Raw genomic sequence first — 24,302 nt, forward strand, 5'->3', positions numbered from 1 at the left:
ACAAAAAAGTATCATATAGTACATACAATTAATTAATTCTTTAGCCAATTAAATATGTATTATCATTCCCATTTCCCAAATAAAAGAGTTGAGCCAGGTGTGGCGGCTCACACCTATAATCCCAGCGCTCAGAAGACTGAGGCAGGAGGATCCCTGTGAGTTCAAGGCCAACCTAGGTACATTAGAAGTTCAAGGCCAGCCTGAACTATATAGAGACTCTGTCTCAAAAAAAAAAGAAACCCCACAAAAAACAAAGTTGAATCACAGAGTGTTAAATAACTTGCCCAACAACTCATAACCAGTAAGTGGATCTCATCGACTCAGATGGATTTTGGATCAAAAATGTAAATGGTAGTCTAACTCCAGATTAATGCTATTCTGTATCCCAGCACGAAACACGACTGAATTGAGTAAACTGATGTAAGACCAACTTAAGTCTTGACCTCAAAATACTCTCATTTCCTAATACTAAACAAATCTGTACCAGCAAACCATGTTTTAGCATGATATTTTTTATAAAGATTTTGACACAATTTTGACACAAATAATACAATATAAATTTAACCAAACCTTTAGTGTGTTTCATATTATAACCTTCTATTCTGGCCAGAACAGTCTGTATCCACCGTGCCAGGGTCAAAAGTTGAGCAAGAGCTTCAGCATTCTCACTGAAAAAAATGACGTTTAAGTATTATTAAATCCGCTTGTCCAAAGTCTACCTAAAGAACTGGATTTGCACTCTTTGCTTGAATAAATGCCTCTACCGAAATGTGAAATTTCTCTAGCTTAATGTCCTAGGCTATTGTTTTTTTTTTTAATTTTTTTTTTGTTTTTCTTCCGGTACTGTGAATCGAACGCACGACCTTGCGCTTGCCAGGAAGGCGCTGTGCCGCTGAGCTAAATCCTCAGCCCCTGTCCTAGGCTATTGAAACACGTCTACAAATACAGTTTTTTGGGGGAAAGGGAGGCAATTTTAAATGTACATGGAGCAAGACACCACCCCAAAGTAATAATGATAGTAAATGAAAATACCATTCTAGTTGCTTACATGAAAACTGGGTTCCCTGGCTTCTCTGATTCCCACTCTAATTTACTAGCTACTCTTACAGGTTTACTTTCTAAAGGTATCTCGAGTTGATCACTTCTTCGTGCTGCTACCTGTTACCCTAGTCCAAGTCATACCACCCTTCACCTGAACTACTTCAACTGACTCCTAGCTGCTCTTTCTACTCCTATTCCTTTCATTATTAAGTATTAAGTCATCATACAGCAGCCAGAGGGTGCTTCTAAAACTGTAAATCAGATTTCCTTACACCCCTATTCAAAATACTCCAGTGGTTTTCTTCCACCATACATAAAATAAAAAAATTCTAACTTCTTCTTCTTCTTTTCTTTTTCTTTTTGTCTTTTTGAGACAAAGTCTTGCTATGCAGTTCAGGCTGGTCTTGGGCTCACTTTGTAGCACTGGCTGGTCTCAAATTTAAAACAATCCTCCTACCTCAGCCTCCCAAGTGCTGGGATAGGCATGCGCCACCACACCCAGCTAAAGGCACCATTTTATATCAACAAAACCATTTCCTTTAGCAGAATTTAGGTTTACCATCACAAATTTCCAGAACTTTAAAGAAATTGAAGTAGGAACAATTATATCTAATACTGTTATTATCATGTAGAACAATGCCAATATAGAAGTATATCATTAAGGCTCCTAGTAGTCATAAAAATTTGCTATTAAAGTCCATTTACAGATGAACAGAAAATAAAAATTATAAAGTCCCTTTTCAGTTTGTTTTATTTTCTGTGATAAGGTCTCACTACATAGTTCAGGTGGGTTTTGAACTCACAGCAATCCTCCTGCCTCAGCCTCCCAGTGCTGCTGGGATTACAGACATGTGTTACCACACCCAGCTCTTTTCCTTTTGTATGTATGTATGTATGTATGCATGTATGTATATGTATGTAAGTATTTATTTGGTTGGTTGTTTTTTTGAGACAGGGTCTTATTAGGTAACTCAAGCTGGTCTTAAACTCACTATGTAGCACAGGCTGGCCTGGACCTGGCAAGTGATTCTCCTGTCTCAACCTCCCAAGTTCTGGGATTACAGGTTAGTGCCACCACACCTGGCTCTAAAGTTTTAAATGTTCACATATTATCCAAAGCCATATGATGAATGTAATGCTTTCATTTTTACCATTTAATTTTTTCCAGTAGAAACAATAGTAGAAATTGAGAAAATAAATCAAAGGCCTTTACAGCTACAAAACATTAATCTGAGGGTGGCAAAGGGCCGCACGGAGGACTAAACAGCTTTTCCGTATCTTTTCTCTTTCTGTGAGTACTGAGACGCACATCTGGATTCTGCTGTAATGGTGAGTGGAAGATATACACACAACTTGTTGATCTGAGTCGATGAACTCCTAACTCTTTTAAAGACCAAGCACTGTTTTAAAAACTCATTATTAAAACCAAGATACACAGTAAGATGTACCTGTTTATCTTTTGTGGCTGCAGCGGAATAATGGGGATCACAGTGTTGCACAGCGACTTGCACAGCGGGCAAAGGTACTCCCCGCTCTCCAAGTCAAACAGGTCCACGTGCACGCGCTGCTGAGAGCTCAGCTGCACCGCTTCAAAGTACCTGTGAAGGCACATGAGAAAGGCCCGTCTAGGGCTACATATATCTTTTCTTTGATCCAAGTAAAAAAATTCTAGAAGTTTTGTCCCAATAAACATCTTTGAGTTTATACACAAAAATACAAGTTACATTTATAGAACAAGCTGCAAACTAGAAGATATATGACAGCAAATAAAAATTTGAAGTAAATCTACTGACTCCTAACTCATTTCCTGCCTCAATAGTGTGGAGACACAACTGTAGATACCATTCCCTCAGTTTCCAATAACCAGCTTCAGTAGTGAGAGCTAGCAAAGAAAAGCCATATATTTTAATCCAATGGCAAATGGGTTAACTCTACACAAACTAATTCTCAGGAATTACATTTCTGAATATTTATCTTGAGATAAAAGTACAACTTCCTGCCCTACCTCAAAGGTACTTGCCATTGTAGGTTTTCAGGTAATTTTTTTAAAATGCGGATTACTGTTTCTTTTAATATATATATACTGATTAGCTTTTGGAAAGCAAGCATAAAGGAATAATGAATTATTATTATTTTGTTTTGTTTTGTTTTTTGCAGTGCTGGGGTCTGAACCCAGGGCTTATACACATTAAGCAAGTGCTCTATCAATGAGGTATACTCTCAGCCCCTGAAAAAATCTTAAATTGCTAACTTTGTATACCAATCCCCAAGGCTTATAATAATTAGTACCATGCAAACAGAATTAGTAATTTAAAATTGCTTCAGTTACTCCAATGATAAGAAAGGAAAGAAGACATGAGGAAACATGCCTTTTGGTGGCCTGCAGTGAACTTCACTGTTCCTAGTCTCTCTCAAGAACATGTCAGGGGGACAACTTACTTCTGCCAGCACACTGCATGCATTACATGGCCACAGCTTCCTGTGTAAGTTCCACACGCCAAGTCTGGATCCATGAAAAGTGGGTCCAGGGTTTCTGATTTGGAAAGACAAAAGTAAGAAGTGTGTATTCTTCTCTTCCAAAGTCACACAAGGGAGTAGGAGAGAGAGAAAGGAAGGTTATCAGGTCTAAATTCCTAATCACAAACTTTGATTTCTTAGGAATGTCTAAATATCACAATACTATTATTATAGCCAGGCAAATTAGGCAGAAGATAGCAGGAAGCTAGCGAGGTACTGGGCCCCAGGCAGAGTCAGAATGACCAGGCCTTGGTCAGGTAAGCAGCAGCTGTGGTCAAAAGTGAGTAAGAACTATGTGAACAGTTAAGTCCAGGAATGTAACAAGCGAGGTAACAGCAAGGAAGTGGATGGCCACTGTGACAATTTCTGCTCCTATAACTCAGAAAACACTTTTTCCTTCTCATTTTGTTCTTTTAATAAATCAAGTTAGATCGAATAGAAACCAAGAGGGTTGGGGATATGCCTCAGCAACACAAGTGCCTGCCTGGTAGGCACAAGGTCCTGAGTTCAATTCCTGATAACAAAAAGACAAAAAGACAAAAAAAAAAAAAAAAAGAAAATAGCCGGGTGTGATGGTGCACCCCTGTAATCCCAGCACTTGGGAGGCTGAGGCAGGAGGATTGTTGTGAGTCCGAGACCAGCCTGGGCTACAAAGTGAGCTCAAGGCCAGCCTGAACTGCATAGCAAGACCCTGTCTCAAAAAGACGACAAAATAAACCAAAAAAACAACAAAACAACCAAGAGACACCTATAGACGTATGCTTGCCATGTGCTTTGCCTCCTCATAGGCCCATTTCTAGTTTACGTAAGCTTGCTTTAGTCATACAGGTTGACATTAGTTTGCTTTGGAGTGGCCTAAGCCCTAGTCATTTTTCATATAAAACCTGCTAGACAAAGAATCTCCTTGGCAATCCACTTTCGGGTCCCCTTACAACTACTGGGAGTTATTTCTCCCTTCTTAATAAACACTCTCCCTGGCTACCTCCTTTGCCCTCAATTCAATCTTCAATTTTGTGGGACACAGCCCCACATTATGCCATTACCCTATGACTGCAGGACATTATTCTAAATAGAAAGGGAAATATAAAACAGAATTATCAGGTATGATACTAAAATTACTTTGGATTAATGACAACTTGAACTTTCATACATATACATTAGGTTTAAATTGAATTACCTTGGTTGTTGCTGTGATTTTCTATGATTCAAGAACAATTTGCCTTTGTAATTTTAGAGTCACTTGAATACATGATCATTTTAATGGACTTTGACAGGCATTATAACCCAGTGGAAAAGAGCACAGATTAGGGCAGTGGTGGCGAACCTATGGCATGCATGCCATAGCAGGCTCTTGGTATCAGTGAGAGCTCTAAAAGGTTCGCCATCACTGGCCTAGGGACATCAAATTCTACTTTCATGGATTAACTCGTGGCTTGGGCAAGTTTCTTAACTTCTCTATGTCTCAGTTCTCTCATTCGTTAAATGGAGCTGATATCGGTGACTAACTCACAGGGCTGTTGTGAGGGTTAAGTAGGTAATCAATGTTTGGCACCTGCTAGGTATTCAGTAAATGTTAACTTGTATTATCATTATTATTATTTCAAGGATATTTAAATACAAAGCAGCTATCTCTTAATGTGACATAAATGCAATACATTACCTAATTAGTATTTTTACCTAATAAATGTTTAAATGAATCTAATCATGAAGCAATAATCAGATAAATTTATAAATGTATAATATAATAAATATTACACCTGGCCTGCATTTCTCAAACAAGTTATTATTAACATGAAAAAAAAGTCAGAGGATAATTAGATTAAAACAAATCAGGTGAAGTGTAAGCAACACATCAAAACATAACTAACTGGATCCTGAGTGAAAAAACAACTACCTAAGAAGATATTTTGAGAAGTTACAGAAATATAAATTTTACATTAGGTATTTTAAAATTATTATTAATTTTCTTAAATATGATAATATTATGGCAGATATATAATAGATTGTTCTTAATTTTAGAAAATGTATCAGCTGGGAAAGGTGGCGCATACCTGTAATCTCAGCACTCGGGAGGCTGAGGTAGAAGGATCACCAGTTTAAGGCCAACCTGGGATACATGGTGAATTCAAGGTTGGTTTGAACTACATGAGACCCTGTCTCAAAAAACCAAAAAAAAATCTATGCAAAAGTACTTAAAAGTAAGATATTGACGCCTACAGCCTACTTTCAAGGGGTTCAGCAAAAGCAATAAATTCTACAAAACCAGAGATAGACACAGAGCTAGAATAAGCAATATGCCAACAAAAATTGAAATTTCAAAACAACAAAACCAAAGCACAAACCGGGTGTGGTGGCACACAACTGTAATCCCCCAACTCAGGAGGCTGAGGCAGGAGGATCACTGAGAGTTCAAGACCAGCCTAGGCTACGAAGTGAGCTCAAAGCTGGCCTGAACTACATAATGAGACCCTATCTCAAAAAGACAAAAACAAAACAACAACAACAAAAAAACAAAAATCAAACCAAAGCACAGTAGTCATATGGCATGTAAAAAATGCTAGTCTGTTTTACATATGGGTAAACTGTGACCTGACCAAATTAGATTAAATATAATTTCATCCCAAAGGTCTCTCAAAGAATGTATTTTCTTTTTCTTCTTCTTTTTTTTTTTGGTCTTTTCAAGACAGGGTTTTGCTATGCAGTTCAGGCTGGCCTTGAGCTCACTTTGTAGCCCAGGCTGGCCTTAAACTCACACATTGATCCTCCTGCCTCAGCCTCCCCAGCATTGGGATTATAGGTATGCACCACCACACCTGGCTAAGAATATTTTTTCTAATCACATAGGTATAAAAAGAAATGCTCAAAAGGATATTAAGCAATACATACCCCCTGAGAGTTCTACGGATTTTCCCCTGTGCTGGGTTAAGGCAGTAGATTTCTGGACACAGGCTGCTAACACCATGGCGTTATTTTCTATTTTCACCTCTTGTTCTTCTTGGCAGAGGATGCACGTCAGCACCTCCTTTTCAGTCAGAGTCGGTCCCCGTTTAGGCCCCAAAGCAATTTTACAGTAGTCACTGACTGCTGGGGCACTGTCAAAGAAATGACCAGAAATGAGGACACAGGTTTTGGTAACTTTGCCTCTATATTTTGGTATATTTTAAGTAAATGCAGGCAAGAGCTTTAGGAATTTAGGGGAAAAAAAGGATAGTTAAAATTTTACCTTAAAATTATCAACCCTGACCTTTTTAAAATCAATTCGTTCTCTTATTAGAAAATAGTTTGTACTATTATTTTTTTTTGCTAAGTGCAAAAAAGCAGATCACAAAACAATATTATATTTATTATACCAACAAGCTATTATTGGATATTTCTTTTTTCTGATTATAAAAATAATATATTTTCATTGAAGAAATTTTGGAAAATTTTATAAAAGTATAAAGAAAAAAATAATAAGCATAATACTCCTACAACTTGGAGATAACCACTAATAACTTTGTATATATCCTTCTAGAATACTTTCTATTTATAATACACACTTTACATAAATAAGATCACATTACATATACAGACTACTGTTTATTCATCCATATTCTTGTTATTTTTCTCCTGTCATTCAGACTGGGTGTGGTGGTGCACACCTATAATTCCAGCACTTGAGAGGCTGAGGCAGAAGGATCGCAGTGAGTTCCAGGCTAACCTTAGCTACACAGTGAGTTCAGCTTGAACTGCACTGTGAGACCCTGTCTTAAAAAACCAAAAACCAAAACCAAAACCAAAACCAAAAACAACCAAATCTCTTCAGAAACATTTTTAAATGACTGCATGGTACTCTTATTATATGTACCATAATACTTTTACCTATTCCTTCTAATTAGCATTTATAAGTTTCTATGTCAGTAACTATTAAAACTAAAAAGGTCATTACATATTAATGATATAGCAACTATTAGGATCTACTGATGTGTGATAATCAGATTTAAGTAATAGGAAGCACTTGTAATGTGCTGAGTGTGGTGCCCATGAGGTATTATAATTGCCTCCATTTTTCAAAGGAGGAAACTGAGCACTAGGGATGGTAAGAGACAGACTCAATAACTCGTCGCTAGTGAATAGCTGGGCCAGGATTTATTCCAGGGGATCTCGCCTTGAGGCCATGCTTCAAACTACTCCGTAACACTGTCGGTGCAAGAAGCTCCTTAAAACATGGTACATCATTCAACAAACTAGAAGGAATGCAAATATTTATCCATGTAATGAACTTATATAATATAGATTCTTATAGTTTTTTTGTTTTTTTGAGACAAGGTCTTCCCATGTACTTCAGGCTGGCCTTTAAATCACTAGGTAGCTTAAACTCATAACAATCCTCCTGCCTCAGCTTCCCAAGTGCTGAGATTACAGGCATGCACCACCACACCTGGTTTCACAGTATTAGTTTTCAAAAGGTATTTTTCAGGTGGGTATGGTGGCACCTCTTATAAGGCACTGTTTTTTTTTGGTTGTCATAGTGGACTAGTGCGCATGAGAGGCTAAGTGTCCTGCAATCTGTGGGACAAAAGTGGACAAAAAGAATCACAGCCTAAATGTCAAGATGGAGAAACAGTGACCTCCTTTTGTTTATAAGAACACACAGATTTCTAAGACTACTGAGTGAAAATGGGAAGGTGAGCCAGGCGGCGGCAGGAGGATCACTGAGTTTGAGCCAGCCTGGGCTACATGGTGAGTTCAAGGCCAGCCTGGACAATGCAGTGAGACTCTGTCTCAAGAAAGAGGCAGGGGAGTTGCAAAATGATACTACAATTTACACAAATAAAATGAAAGGTTGAATGACACTATGTAATTTTTGCTGTTACATATATTTGTACATAATAGCATAATACAAATTCTGACAAGTACATATTAAACTTATTACCAGAGAACTTTAGAGAAAGAGCAAAAAGGAGAACAGAATTTGATCTAGTATCCAAATGGAACTTTAGTTTTACCACTAATTTTTTTTTTGGTCTTTTTTTTTCTTTTTCTGGTACTGGGAATCAAACTCACAACCTTGCACTTGCCAGGCAGAAGCTGTGCTGCTGAGCTACATCCCTAGCCCTTTTTTGGTCTTTTTGAGACAGGGTTTCACTATGCAGTTCAGATGGCCTTGATTGTCCAGGCTAGCCTCGAACTCACAGCAATCCTTTTGCCTCAGCCTCTTGAGTGCTGGGATTACAGACTGGCTTAATATTTGTCTTTTAAAAGGTAAACGTATTACTGTAACTATGTAATTAAAATTGTGACTCTGGGATAGAAAAAGCATTTTTTTTTTTTTTTTTTTTTTCTTTGAGACAGGGTCTCACTATGTAGCCCAGGCTGGCCTCGAACTCGCAATGATCCTCCTGCCTCAGCCTCCTGAGTGCTGGGATTACAGGCGTGCGCCACAATGCCCGGCTGGAAAAGCCTTAATCAAGATACACAAAGTTAAATCTTGCTGGGCATGGTGGTGCACAGAAGCTGAGGTAGGAAGATTCTGTTGCAAGTTTGAGGCCAGCCTGGGCTACACAGTGAGTTCAAGTCTAGCCTGAACTACACCGCAAGATCCTGTCTTAAAAACAAAAGAAAACAAAAGAGAGATACAAAGTTGAAAACTCTGAAAGATTCATAAGTCCATCTTCATTAACACTGCAAACTTTCTTATGGCTAAACCTCATAATTAACGTTAAAAAAGGAAAGATAATACATGAGAAGTATAATTTTAAAAAGCTTCTGTAATTATACAAGAACAAATGATCAATAACAATAGGCAAAAAGTAACAGGCACTTCACAGAAGACAAAATCTAAATTATTATGAGAAAATGTTCAACCTAGCACTAACTAGTAATTAGGAAAATTTAGTTAGCCTGTTTTGGGAGGGTGCTGAGGCTCTAACCTAGGGCCTTGTACACACTGGGCAAGAGCTCTACCACTCAGCTACATCTTTATTATTTATTTTTTGTTTATTTTTGCTGTTTTGGGTTTTTTCTTTTTTTAATTTTTTGGTCTTTTTGAGACAGGGTCTCACTATGCAGTTAAGGCTGACCTTGAGCTCACTGTGTAGTCCAGGCTGGTCTCAAACTCACAATGATACTCCTGCCTCAGCCTTCAGAGTGCTGGGATTACAGGCATGTGCCACCATGCCCGGCTTATTTTTGTTGTTCTGAGGATTTGAACCCAGGGCCTTCACATAAAACTACATCTCTAGTCCTTGTTTTATTTTTTAAATTGTGAGACAGGGTCTAACTAAGTCACCAAGTTGCCCAGGTTGGGTTTAAACTTGTGATTCTCTTGCCTCAGTCTCCCACAGTGCTGAGATTATAGGTGTGAGCTATCATGTCTGGCTCATAATTTCAAATTTTGGTAATATTTAAATATTAACAGGTATTACTATTATTTGTTTGTTTGTTTGTTTGAGATGGTCTCGTTTTGTAATTCAGGTTGGCCTTGAACTCACTATGTAGCCCAGGCTGTCCTCAAATTCATGGTGATCCTCCTGCTTCAGCCTCCCTAGTGCTGAGATTAGAGGTGTATGCCAACATGTCTGACTAACAGGTATTCTCATGAAGTATACTGTTGGGACTAGAAATTGGTAAAATCACTTTGAAGAGCAATATGGCTACATTATTAAGATTTTGACCTAGACATTTTACCTGTCGGATTCAATCTTTGAAAATTAATTGTACAACTGCACAGTGTGGCACATACAAAAATGTTTTGACAAATTGTAATGAGGGAAAATGGGAAGCAACCTGAATGTTCATAATCAGATTAAGTATTCTAAATCCACAATATGGCAGACTCTTTAGTCATAAATAATGACATAGAATCCCACACTATAAATCTGTATTTACTAATATGAAAAGATTTCTAAGATACAAAGAAAATAAGCTATAGAATAAAATCTATGATAAAAGAAAACTAAACCACAAAAAACATAAAAGAAGCTGCAGAAACTTAACCCCCCTTATAAGTTCAAACAGGAGCAATCAGGGCATGGACCAATTGTGCAGACCTATTGTATTAATCACCCATCATGCAAACTCCAATCATGTCCTAATCTGCGCTCCAAAGAAGGATGAGGGAAGGGTCACCCATGTGATGATCACTATTCATGGACATGTTTATGAATGCCTAGAGGAAGAGGTTTAAAAACACGGTTGTCTAGGGATAAAGATCAGAAATGTAGGTGATGGTCAAAGGAAATGTACTGGATTATTTGTATTGTTTTCAACGAGAATACATTCACAAATCACATACCCAACCAAGAAGCAATTAAAAGAAAAATGAAAACACGAAGTCTATTAATTAACTGAGTATCCTTTGTTTACATTTCATTTTTATAATCAGTCTTTCTCCTAAATATGATGTTTGGTTTTGTTTTGTTTTTAAAAAATCAGGGTCTCACTATGTAGTCCAGATTTGGCTGAGCGGGCGTGGTGGTTAACACCTGTAGTCCCAGCACTTGGAAGGCTGTGTGGTGGTGTTTTTTTTTTTTTTTGTCTTTTTGAGACAGGATCTCGCTATGTAGCTCAGGTTTGGCCTTGGACTCACTGTGTAGACCAGGCTGGCCTCCAACTCACAGCAATCCTTCTGCCTCACCCTCCTGAGTGCTGGGATTATAGGTGTGTACTACCATGCCTGGACTATCTTCTATTGTTTTAAGAGAAAAAGAAAAACTAGCACAAAGTACTTCTTTCAGATGATGAATTTGTTTTAAATCTGTAGGTACTCTTCTCAGGAATCATATAATGATCTGTAACGATTAGGAATAGATGCACAAGTATGTATCTAAAAGAGCCTAAGCCAGGCGTCGTGGTGCACGCCTGTAATCCTAGCACTTGGGAGGCTACGTCTGGACGATCATTGCAAGTTTGGGGCCAGCCTGGGCTGCAAATTAAATGCGAGGCCAACTTGAACTGCAAAATGAAACCCTGTCTCAAAAAAGGCAAAAAAAAAAAAAAAAGAGCCTATACATACAAAATAGCAGGGGTCAGTTTCTATTACTGGTATTCCCAGTTTCCTATCTTTTCATTTGTAATAATATTTTAGAAAATCACGATTTAAAGTGAACACAATGTTTTCTCCAAAAGCTGAGCTATTAATTTTTGATTTTGCCTTGTTTACCTCTCTTCCTCCATGACGGAGTCTTCCTTCCCAGGCATTTCTGATGTGGTGTCATACATGAGTTTGTGAGTTTCAATAAAGTTCTTCTGTAAGGCAGACATTTGAGCCATGATTTTCTGGCGATGCAGCCTAGCTGCTTCAGCTTTTCTTTTTCGTTCTGCTTTTTCTTTGTCGTGAGTAATCTGGATGTTAAGAAACCACAAAAATAGCTGAGATTCACTGTTAAAAAATTTTACATACAGGGACTGGGGATTTATCTCAGTGGTACAGAGCCTGCCTGGCTAGCGTGAGGTCATAAGTTTGATTCCCAATACCGGGAAAAAAAAATATTTTTTTACATACAGTTTAGTATCCCACATCTAAAATGGTCAAGACTAGAAGTGTTTCAGATTTCTTTTTTTTTTTTTTTTTGGTTTTTCTCCGGTACTGGGAACCGAACTCACGGCCTTGCGCTTGCCAGGCAGGCGCTTTTGCCGCTGAGCTAAAACCCTAGCCCCGTGTTTCAGATTTCTAAGGCTTAGATTTTGGACTATTGTACTTGCATATACTATACTATGAAGCATTGCTGACCAAATATCTGAAGTCAAAAGTCAACCAAAATTTGGGGTTTTTGAACTAGAAATGCTCTAACTGTTTACTTGGTGAAATCTCTTAGAATAAATTTCTGGAAAATTCAATAACCCCTTAAGATCTAGATTTGATTTAATGTTTTAAAATTAACATTAATGCCTCTATCCTTATTGTACAACTAACTGCTCCTCCAATTAGATCAGTAATTTAATGTAAAAGGCCAGGTACCTTAATTATCTAATAAACTGGCTTTTATACTCAGTGCAGATACATTAAGAGATTTAGATGGAACAAATTTTTGAAATCATTTATTAATCATGTGTTCACTGACATTCAAACAATGTAAATAAACTAACTTGATGTCTAACAATCCTAAATATACTGCTAACAATGAGAACTTCAATACTACTGAGATAGTGTCTTTTTATTGTATTTTTCTTTTAGGAAGGACACCAAATAACCACAAGTAATAATACTCTAATAATTTACAGATCAGAATTAAAAAACCCGATTCACTACACTATGGAAATAACTGATGTAAATATTACTGCAACTCTTTGAGTCTAAAATGTACCGTTCTCTCAAACTTCTCTAATAGAAGAATATTGTGAAGTAAATTATGAAAATCCACTGACTGTGAGATATAAACTTATGGACATTAAAGTACTTTTAAAATTACCAGTAGTATAGTATTTCTTTCCTTTTTTTTTTTTTTGGGTTGAGCCAGGGTTTCACTCTAGTTCAGGCTGGTTGGCCTAAACTATGTGGCCCAGGCAGGCCTTGCACCTGCAGCAATCTTCCTGCCTCAGCCTTCCAAGTGCTGGGACTACAGAAGTGTGCCACCATGACTGGCTAGTATTTCCAACAGAGCTCCACTGTACATTAAGACCTCTGCTTTTGTAAAACACAGAAACAGTTGTCAATGACTATCAAGTATTATTATCCTCTGTAGTACACAAGCATAATAAAAGATGAACAGATGTTACATACATTATATGAACAGCTTCTTTCTAACAAGAAGTAACTCCTTGTTCAAAGACAGAGATGAATGTCCCCATTATTATAGTGTTCTTTACCTCATCATTCTTAATAGAGTCCAATCCTGAAGTACTTGCTACAATTAAACAAGATTTTTCTCTTAATCGCTTCACTGTGTCAAACATCTGGGAAAAAAAGATGAAATATTAAAAGATTTGGTTAGACTGTCCAGAAAGAAAACCTTCCCTAATCTAATTTGGCCATCATGTCTCTAAATGTCTTTGATTTAAACTATCTCAAAGTTTTGGAAGATAAAAAAAAATGACTGTGACTGTGACAACTCCTGCAGTCAAGGAGCGGCCAGATGAGTATGAGGTCACTGGTACAAAAGCAGCTGAATTAGTCCACAGCCCTGAGTGCACCTGTTTGCTTTAGAGAGATTTTCCAGAAAAATAACTTTCTGTTTATTTTTCTTGACATAGGGCCTTGCGATATAGTTCAGGTTGGCCTTGAACTTCCTATGTAGCCCAGGCTGGCCTCAAACTCACCATGATCCTCCTGCCTCAGCCTCCAAAGTTCTGGGATTAAGCGTGTGCCACCACACCTGGCTTATTGCTATTTTAGAATAGTCTCTTTCTACTCATTAAAAGTTTACTGTAACAGTACGCCACGTTATGCAGGCAGCAGGCTCACATCTCACGTTTACTGAGTCTCTGGGCTATGTACGAGGCCACACTGAGCAGTGACTGGGTGCACCATCAGGCTTGGGTAAACACACTTTATGATGTTCACATAAGGACCAAATCGCTTAACAAAGCATCTATCAGAATGTAACCCTGTTGTTCGGTGACACGAATATTTTCAGTTTATTTTTCTAATTTACCTGGAGTATCCATGTTATCATGTCCTTCTGGCCTTCTAACTGGGGAATTCCTTTGAGTTTTTCCAAAAGCATTTGTATATTCTGTGCATTCATGGCTGAACTGCCTAATCCTGTTTGAAAACACAAAATTACATAAATTAATATAGTAAGTATCTTTATACTACATGAAAATTACAATTTTTACTTAACGTTACTATACTGATAACCACGGTTGGCCAATCACCCCTTTAAATTCCTTACATTTTTAAACCCAAGAATCCACAATGAGTTACATGATATAAAATACTACTAAATTACAAGATAATATGAGAAAACTTTGAAGTTTTAAAGTCTCTCTTCATTTTCCACTTGCCCTATTAAGTGAAAGCCACCTGATAAACCCTGTCTCTCACATTTCCTTTCCCTGTGGATTCACTGTCTGAGCAAAAGTACTTAAAGAGTAACAAAACTACCAAGAACATCTAAGCTGGAGGCATCAGATCCATTAACCAAATAGGCTTATGTCTCAAATGATCCAGAAAATACATTATGTAAATAGATAATGAGATGTCTGTTCACAGCTATTGATTTTATAATCACGGTCCCTGGAATGTGCACTGAAAAACAGAAATTCTTTAACAGAAACCTGATTACACCTATCTTGTTCTTCCAAGTTGAAAACAATGCAAAATGAACACATTATCATTCAATAAACTTCAACAATAGTTTTAAATTTTGAAACAACAGCTTTCACAGATGGTCATGTAAATCTTATAGCTAAATGCAGCAACAAATATTTGGAATACTGACACAAGAAGTGAAAGTAAAGGGCCAGGGACATAGCTCAGCAGCAAAACCACCTGCTTAGCAAGAGCGAGGTCGTGAGTTCGATTCCCGGTACAAAAAAAAAGGAAAAAGAAAGTAAGAACCCATCAATATTTTCAACCCTCCCCGCCACCATTAAAAAAAGCACAATGAAAGGGTATCAGCAGGGGTTTTAAAAATATTCTAAAAAATATTAGTTAGAAATTAAATGTGCTAAGAAAAGATAATTTTGGGGTTTTCACATTTTCAGGACTAACAGATTAAAACTCTTAAAGATCTTAATTTTTAATTACAAATTGGTAGTTATGCCAGGCATGGTGGTGCACACCTGTAATCCCAGCACTCAGGAGGTTGAGGCAAGAAGATTGCCCTGAGTTCGAGGCCAGCCTGGGCTACAAAGTGAGTTCAAGACCAGCCTGAACTGCATAATGAGACCCTGTCTCAAAAAGACAAAAGCACATACACACAAAACAAATTGGTAGCTAGCTGAATTGTGTTGAAAAATGATACTCAAACATACTTGAAGCCTTATGGTAAAAGTCAAATGTTACTTCTTCTTCAGGAGCCTTTTGAAGCTGCTGCTTCTCTTCCAGTAGACCTAGTGCTAGAATATGGAATGCCTAAAGCAGAAAAATAAGAGAAGATTTTTAAAAATTGGGCTCCTTCGGAGCTGGGCGTAGTGGCACACACCTGTAATCCTAGCACTTGGGAGGCTGAGGCAGGAGGACCACTGCCAGTTCGAGGCCAGCCTGGGCTACATAGTGAACTCAAGGCCAGCCTGAACTAGATAGCAAGACCCTGTCTCAATAAATAAATCAGATCCAGATACAGTACTAGGGAATTAGTATGATAAATACATTCATTTAAGTATGCAAAGACATCTGTACAAGGATGCTCATTTCAATTTTATTGTAGCAAAAACCTGAAACAACCTGAGTGTCTATTAATAGGAAACTAGCTAAAGGCAAGATATTACAGCTATGCAATGGAAGATGCAGCTATGAAGAATAAGGTAGATCAGTATGTGCTAATGCTGGAATGATTTCCATAATATACATAACTGTTACCAGTGCTTATTCCTAAGAAGGGCAATGAGAGATACCAAGAGAAACTGATATATACATATAGCATAAATAATATAATAGACCAAGTAGGAAAAAAAAGAAAGTTTAGGTAGGTGCTAAATAGACATCCAGTTACAGCTATCACAAAGGGGCATGATTAAATAAATTATGTATAACACTATTAAGAAAAAATAGCTTCTTCTACTTGGGCTAATTCTCATAACTCTATGAAACAGCAATACTCATTTTACTAATGAGAAAATTGTTCCTCCTAACGAACAAGTGGGCAGTCCATGATTCAAACCTAGGCCTGTTTGTCTTTAACTTCTTACTATACTGTCTCCTTTTAGTAAAAGTGAAATAAGAGAAGAAAAAACTCATGATGCAATAGAACATGACAATTTATAACTAGCACCAGTAGGTCTTTGTTTTTCTTCAGTTTTTAAAAATATAAATGGTTCCCAAGTGTGAGGATGTTAAGACATAAAGATGTATCACTAAGAAATATGTGCCGTGTGTGAATTGTTTTAATGACCCTTAGTATCAAGTACTACACATGTGATTCTGACGTAAGCCAAGGTCTTCTCCAAACCTGCAGGTACTTACGAACATCTCAGGTAAACATACCATTTGGAGCATCCCTTCAGTCCACAAGTTAGAATCTGTGTCTACTGCCCGTTCAAATATGGTCCTGAGAATGTACATCATAATGTCACAGCTGAGAAGGTTCACCACTTTGCTGAAAGCAGGACAGAACTCAGGAGGCGGCGGTGGTGGCAATGCTATAGGGAGGGGAGATAGAAATAGGTACATTTATTTATTTATTTATTTATTTTTGGTTTTTCTCCGGTACCGGGAACCGAACTCACGACCTTGCGCATGCCAGGCAGGCGCTTTTGCCGCTGAGCTAAATCCCCAGCCTCGAAATAAGTACATTTTTAATGGGGCTATTCTACATACTTAATTGCAAATGTCAAAAAACAGATTACGTGTAAATGTTATTTTTTGCTTGTTTTAAAACACTGAAAATATCAATGTCAAGGAAAATGTAAGTATGGAAGTCTCAAAATAAACATCTGCTATCAATTTAAAACTTTGTCAAAAAAATTAAAAATTTTAGCTGGGTGTGGTGGCGCACACCTGTAATCCCAGCACTCAGGAGGCTGAAGCGGAAGGATTACTGTGAATTTGAGACCAGCCTGGCCTACAAAGTGAGCTCAAGGCCAGCTAAACTGCATAACGAGACCCTGTCTCAAAGAGAACAGCAACAAAAATTTTGTCACCACTCATGTGAGCCCCATCTTAATATGTGAACAGGAAGCAAGATTCTTTGTACTTCTTTTAGTTTCCCATCCCCCAAACAAACAAAATAAAAACAAGTCATAATGCAGAACACAAAAATGAATGCAGAATGACTCAGTTTGGAATCTCACTTTTTACCTTCATCTTTATTTTCTTGTTTTCTCCTTTTCTTCTGCATATGTTCAGCCTATTTAAAAAGAAAAAAAAAAACTATGATAAACTACATTGCTTAGCAAACATAAAACAAATGGAATATTGCTTTAAAGTAGGGAAGACTCACCCACCTACTAAAATATTTTATATACTGAAGCATGTATTCAAAATGTTACCTTGTCCTAAAAAGAAAATAGCTATCCTAGGGAAGGTCACGGGAAAATAGTATAAAGAATCTCTCTTTCTCTTTCTCTCCCCGCTCCTCCCATTAATTTTGGTTTTCCGAGACAGGATCTTGATATATAGTTCAGGCTGGCCGTGAACTCACTATGCAGCCCGGGCTGGCCTCCAACTCGCAGTGATCCTCCTTTCTCCCCCTCAGCCTCCCAATTGCTCCACCATGCCTGGCTGAGGAATGATTCCACCAAGAGCTTAAAACTTCAATCTTTTCAGTCAAAATTATTTCCTTAGTACCTATTATATACAGGCTGCTATGTGATGGTCTGTAAATTAAATTCTAAAGTCAAAGCCAGATATCACCTTAACTAAATGACCAAATTTTAACAGCACCCTCCTTTCATCAAGGACCAACAGATGTTAAGTGGCCACCGGTGTGATATGATATATCATCTATGTAGGATTCTTACACGAAAGTGTTTAATTTGAATCTCATCATGAGAATATAGTCATCCTGATGTGGGCTGTGGAAGATTCTAAAAGGAAACTATAATGTTATGAAAAACAGGGCAAAAGACTAAAGAGGATGAAAGCTTGATAGCAGAATGAAGTGTGAAATCATGAAAGAGTATACTTCATCAAACCCTCTTTCCCTAAAGACAGAATCAAAGACATTTCTAATATATACAGACCCAAAGAACACTGTCTGTACACTAAATAAGATTACTGATTTAATTTTAATCTCTTGGGGGACAGCATGCATTCTACTAATGAGAACCAGCATAAAACTACAGAAGACTTGGGAATTTTTCTATGGATTTACAAAACATAAAGCATTTTATGTTGATTTACTGAAAAGCATATTTTCTCCTACCTTACTATGCTGCGTTTTGGAGTAATGATAAAAGTACATATTAAAGTCTTTCAGTGATTCATCTTTCAGTTCATAAACTCCATGGCCTGATACGCCTGGTTTCCTAAATAGATGGAAAATACAGAAGTGAACCGAAGTATTCTTAATAGTACAGAAAAAAAGACAAAAAATAAGAACCTAAAAGTTAATCTAAAAGTTAGAACATACAGATTTTAAAACTTACATTGCTAATACAAAGTCCTAACAACAGTTAAGATGTGTTCTTTTTTTTTTTAAAGAGTTTTTTGTTTTTTTAATATTTTCTAGCTATGATCCCAAACTTACTTAAATTCTTCAAACTTGTTATTTTTTTTTTTTGGTACCGGGAATTGAACTCAGGCCCTCACGCTTGCCAGGCAGGCGCTGTGCCGAGCCACATCCCCGGCCCAGGCTTCTTTTATAGCCTCTGGACTCTAGAGACTGCCTGCTACTCTATCACACGCTGTATTGCCTACGGTCAAGTCTAAATGGCAGGGAGGTTTCATGTTCCCCCGCACACTGTGCACGACAGCAGTGCTGAGTCTTCTCCACAGTACTCTAAGGAAAAGCACCAACAGGTCTCTTTTCTCTCTCTCTCCTCCCCTCCCCTCCTCCTCTTTTCGTTCGAGGAAAGGTTTATTTTGGTTCAACAGCTTTGGGTTTCTGTCTGAATCTTAAGTCAAATATATTGCTCAACATCATTACAACATAAAAAAAGCTCTAGGTTATTTTATAAGTTAAATGAACACAGTGACTTATCTATAAACATAACACTATAGTAAGCAGAAACTCACTCTGGTATGAGTTTTTCAAATTTGAAGAACTAATCCAATTAAAATCTTATTTCCATTTAAAAAGGAAAGATTTATAAATTTTCTAATTCTACTGGAGAAAACTGAAATAAGAAAATAAAAATTTACAGAACAATGAATAAAGTCATGGCTTCCAAATAGTAAGACAAAGGTTATTAATTTGCTGTCTAAATCACCAAGTATCACAAATAGGTACTTTTCATTTATCTCCCCTCAAACTCATTCTTCAGCAAACATGTACTCAGGGCCACCGAGTGGCTCTTAGGCGAACACTTCTAATCTGCAGTCCATCCCTAGTACTGGGAGTCTGGCGAGAACTTCAGGTTTCTACAAAGTACCCAAAGTGTAAGAAGAAGATCACTCTACCCCTTAGAAGAAGTACAAACATTAAGCACTTACTTAAATGTGGCGACTTTGTTTATGACATTCTCCAAGCCAGTTTCATTATTTTCCTGTTGAAACAATATTTTTATCATTTTTACCTTTATGTATTGAAATACATTTTTTTTTTTTGAGACACGGTCTTGCTATGTTGTTCAGGCTAGCTTTGAACTCATTTTGTAGCCCAAGCTGGCTTCCAATTTGTGGCAATCCTCCTTCCTCAGCCTCCCAAGAGCTGCGATTACAGGCGTGTGCCACCACGCCCAGATGAAATACATTTTTAATTGCACCTCAAAAGTACTTCATAAACAAAAAATAAAAGATCAATTTTCAGTATAAAAACATCACATCTAATACTGATTAGCTGTGTTTGATAGACTGATTTCTTAGAAATTAAGATCTAAGATGTATGTATAATTTGTATAAGGAAGAAATGTTTGTCTTTAGATTCCCACTACGCATCCTTGTGTGTACATGTACACACACACACACACACACACACACACACACAAACTGACATACGCACACACCCACTGCCAACAGTCCAAAGAGAAGCATTTTTTATGTAATACTGTCATTACCCACATTTGGGGACATGATCATGCTCTACTAATCCCTAAATCCAAGGTAACCAAATAAAGGGGACCCAATTCGAATCAAAACACACATATGGATGTTCTGCAATTATAATAGTTTTTTGTTGGTTGGCCTGAACATTTCCTTGAAGACTGAATTCTATTTTTTTTTTTGTTTGTTTGGTTTTTTTTTGGGTTTTTCTCCGGTACCGGGAACCGAACTCACGACCTTGCGCTTGCCAGGCAGGCGCTTTTGCCGCTGAGCTAAATCCCCAGCCCCTGAATTCTATTTTTTTGTGAAGTCAGGATAAGGACCTAGCGAAGCTACTACAAAAAGTTTACAGATGTTGTTTATAAATACCTAAAATCTTGTAAAAACCTAAGAAATCTAATGCTTTCTCTTTTAAATTTTATTTATTCAGTTTTTAAAAAAATTATCTCAAATTGTATTATTATTATTATTTTGTCTTTTTGAGACAGGGTCTCACTATGAAGTTCAGGCTGGCCTTGAGCTCACTTTATAGCCCACGCTGGTCTCAAATTCACAAGGATCCTCCTATCTTAGCCTCCTAAGTGCTGGGATTATAGGCACGTGCCACCACACCCAGCTTTTTATTTTATTTTTTAATTTAAAGAAAAAATTTTTTGAGACAAGGTCTCAAAAAATGTAGTGTAGGCTGTCCTTGAACTTGCTTATGTAGCCCAGGCTGGCCTCAAACTCAGTGATCCTCCTGCCTCAGCCTCCCGAGTGCTGGGATTACAGGTGTGCACTACCATGCCTGGCTTATTTTTCAGTTTTTAAGAGATGCAGGATCTCACAATGTAGGTTAGCTCCAATTTCCTGGGCTCAAAGTTATCCTCTTGTCTCAGGCTGCCAAGTAGCAGGGACTATTGTTAGTACAGATCACTAGAACTAGTTCTTGTTTTCTACCTGTACTTTGGTGCCTGTCATCTAATCTCTAGCTATCTGGCTTCCTGTTACTCTTCTAGTCACTAGTGATTACTACTCTATTCTATGAGACAAATTTTTCCACAGGATGCTTCTATTTAATATGCTTCCTACTTTCTTTCACAGGCATCAGATCTACACAATTCTCTGTTGGCTCTCCCAGCCTTGCCCATTTCTTCCTATTTACCTTTCTTCCTTTCTTTCTCTCCCTTTCTTTTTTCTTCTCTCTTTCTTTCTTCTTTTGGTTTTTTGAGACCAGGTCTCACTACGTAATTCAGGCTTGCCTTGAACTCACTATGTAGCCCAGGCAGGCTTCAAACTCTTGACAATCTTCCTGCCTCAGCCTCCGGAGTGCTGGGATTACAGGAATGTACCACCACGCCCAGCTCCTTAATAACTTTAATACAAAGCCTTAATGTTTTATCTTCAGATCTGCTTCGCAGAAGACCCATATTAACATGCTACCCCATTAGTCTCAGTATTTCAGGGAGCCCTTTTTATTCGGGTGAAATACTATTTAAAGTAAACAAAAAGTCAAGGAGTTTTTCCTAGACTTAAAGTTTACACCACTGAGAGGTTTTTTTGTTTTGTTTTTTGTTTTTTGGGTTTTTTTTTGCTTTTTTTCCGGTAGTGGGAATCAAACTCACAATCTTGTGCTTGCCAGGCAGGCGCTGTGGTGCTGAGCTAAATCCCCAGCCCCCTACACCACTGAGAGATGAGATAAAAATACAGTGCTTTCTGCTTAACATATTCCCCCAAATTTTGAAGTAGCTTCCAATAAAGAAAAAAGACAAACTATGCCATCTTGAGGTGAATCAAGAAAAAAATAAGGACAGACTTACATTCTCGGGCAGATTCTTGGCAATGGCACTGTGTGGCATGGGTTCGATGCAAAGCAAGTGAATGATTTCTCTCATTGTGACCTCTTCCTTGGTCACATTTCCCACTCCAGGTACATACCGCTCTCCTAACACAATGAAAAGAAAAAGTAGAATAATTAATTGTTTTTATTTAAATATCTCCCCAACAGAAGTATTTATATAGAGAGCATTGCATTAAATTTATTCTATGCGAAAGGGACCAAAAATTATTCCAATATTTTCCCAACTCTAAACAAGAGCTTATTTATTGAAAGACAAAGGGGAAAACTGAGTCACCCGAAGGAGACTCTAGGTATCTTAATTTATGTACACACACACACACACTAGAACAAGATCCCTCAATTAATTAGCCTCTATTTCTAATCCAGAAAACAAGGTAGATGGCATGTAAACGATCAGTGGCCATCACTGAATAACTTTTCTTTTAAGATCTTCCTCAACATTGTCTCTACTCGCTGAGTGTGGCACTCGGGAGGCTGAGACAGGAGGATTACTGTAAATTTGAGGCCAGCATCGATTTTTTTTTTGGTACCGGGAATCAAACTTGGGACCTTGCGCTTGCCAGGCAGGCGCTTGTGCCACTGAGCTCCATCTCTGGCCCAGGATGGATTACATAATGAACTTCAGATCCTGTCTCAAAACAACAACAACTTTCTCTATTTGTGATGAGACTCTAGCCAAAAGAGTATCTGAAGTGAATTTGAGAAAGGAACACTTTCTGGACAACAGTTCGGGACTTCTAGAATGCCTGGTTAGAGTTTACAGCAAAATCCGCAAGACAACAGTCACCACAATTCAAAGCAGTTTGTTGTCAGAGATGTTTGCTTTGGCCATTGTGTCCCGATGCCCTGACCAGATTGCTTAAACTAGGTCGACATGTTTCAGGTAACAAATCATCCAGAGCCAAACCATCCCACCTCTGACCTCTCCCGATCAAAACTCCTACACAATAGGTTGTAAATGCCTTTCTTCTACATCTTTGTTCTCATAACCTTGAGTTACAAATAAATAACCACAGAGGTCTCAGCTTGCTGCTGTGTCCCTGAAGCTCTCTTACACTGAAGTAGCACTCCTCTAGGCCCCCTCAGTGACTGAACTAAAGTCTCATCTTTGAGTAATATTTTCTGTCCTTACATAGTTATGGCTGCACCTTGCCACAGTTATTTAAGAAACAATAAAGTGAAAAATGAAAAGCAAAATACTTAAAAATGTCTTTGTTGTGGTTGATACGTTATGTCAACTCGAGGAGTCTAGAGGCTTGGCTAAGTGAATGACTCATCAGTTCTACATGTGAGCCTGTGCACAAGGAGGGCAGGGAGATGGTGTGGACGTGGGCAGGTAGCCCCCATACAATACAAGGAGGGAAAAGAGGCTTGCTTTCCCCCTCCCTGTTTTTGCTCTTGCTGCTTTTGTCGAGTTGTGCTGCCTTGAAGTGTTGCCCCTGTGCCCTGCCACCCTGCCTCGGAGCTAGATGATTACAGACTGAAGCCTCCACAAACTGTAAGCTTATTTAGGCTTATTTAGCCTTTCCTTCCTTAATTTTGGGCATGGAGTGTTTTGTCTCAGCAGCGAGAAAAAAGTAACCAAGACATGGTCAAATGAAAAAAACAGTAATATGTATCAAGAATGACTGGTGTTGCAGAAATGCCCACAAAGTCAGGTGTCCACTTTTCATTGCGATAAACTGCAAATGGAAAAAGGCAACCTAGTTAACTACAGAAACATCTCTGGTGTCCACGGCATCTGATTCTCATTGCTTCTCATTTACAATACCAGGCTCTGTATAATCATTGATTCTCACCACTGTAACATCTGTACTAAGACCTATGATTTCTATAAGAAACTCTTAAGAGATCTGATGAATTCCACAAGTTTGTCAAAAAACTGCTTTTTAAGTGAATTTGTTTCCAGTAGGCTCATTCATCTTTACATCTGTAAAGCCTTTCACATAATTTTCACAATTTTTTCACTGAAGGGTGAGTTTTGGTGCTAGAGCAACCTTAACAGATCACATAGCAGCCAGGCATGGTGGTGCACACCTGTAACCCCCAGACTTGGGAAGCTGAGGGAGAAGGACCCCTGGGAGTTTGAGGCCAGTCTGCACTACACAAGTGAGTTCAAAGCCAGTGGGAACTATATAGCCAGACCATTTTAAACAAACAAACAAACAAACAAACAAA

The 24,302-nt window shown here is 38.0% G+C and overlaps 1 protein-coding gene across 4 annotated transcripts in view; it reads right to left on the minus strand.

Annotated features, from left to right (window-relative positions):
* Nucleotides 1-24,302, minus strand: part of Ubr1 (ubiquitin protein ligase E3 component n-recognin 1) — a 159,924-nt gene that overhangs the window by 48,708 nt on the left and 86,914 nt on the right. For all 4 annotated transcript variants that reach the window (XM_013512443.1, XM_005381366.2, XM_013512444.1 and 1 more), the window contains exons 21-33: nt 22,084-22,208; nt 19,736-19,788; nt 18,507-18,609; nt 17,441-17,489; nt 16,628-16,782; nt 15,457-15,556; nt 14,133-14,242; nt 13,348-13,434; nt 11,702-11,883; nt 6,445-6,650; nt 3,481-3,574; nt 2,490-2,639; nt 571-668 (exon numbers count right to left, since the gene is read on the minus strand). In XM_013512443.1, the coding sequence (XP_013367897.1) occupies nt 571-668; nt 2,490-2,639; nt 3,481-3,574; nt 6,445-6,650; nt 11,702-11,883; nt 13,348-13,434; nt 14,133-14,242; nt 15,457-15,556; nt 16,628-16,782; nt 17,441-17,489; nt 18,507-18,609; nt 19,736-19,788; nt 22,084-22,208 (1,512 nt within the window). The remainder of the gene's footprint in view (nt 1-570; nt 669-2,489; nt 2,640-3,480; nt 3,575-6,444; nt 6,651-11,701; nt 11,884-13,347; nt 13,435-14,132; nt 14,243-15,456; nt 15,557-16,627; nt 16,783-17,440; nt 17,490-18,506; nt 18,610-19,735; nt 19,789-22,083; nt 22,209-24,302) is intronic.

This window comes from Chinchilla lanigera, unplaced genomic scaffold (assembly GCF_000276665.1).
Source record: "Chinchilla lanigera isolate Chin_1 unplaced genomic scaffold, ChiLan1.0 scaffold00015, whole genome shotgun sequence".
NCBI lineage: Eukaryota > Metazoa > Chordata > Mammalia > Rodentia > Chinchillidae > Chinchilla > Chinchilla lanigera.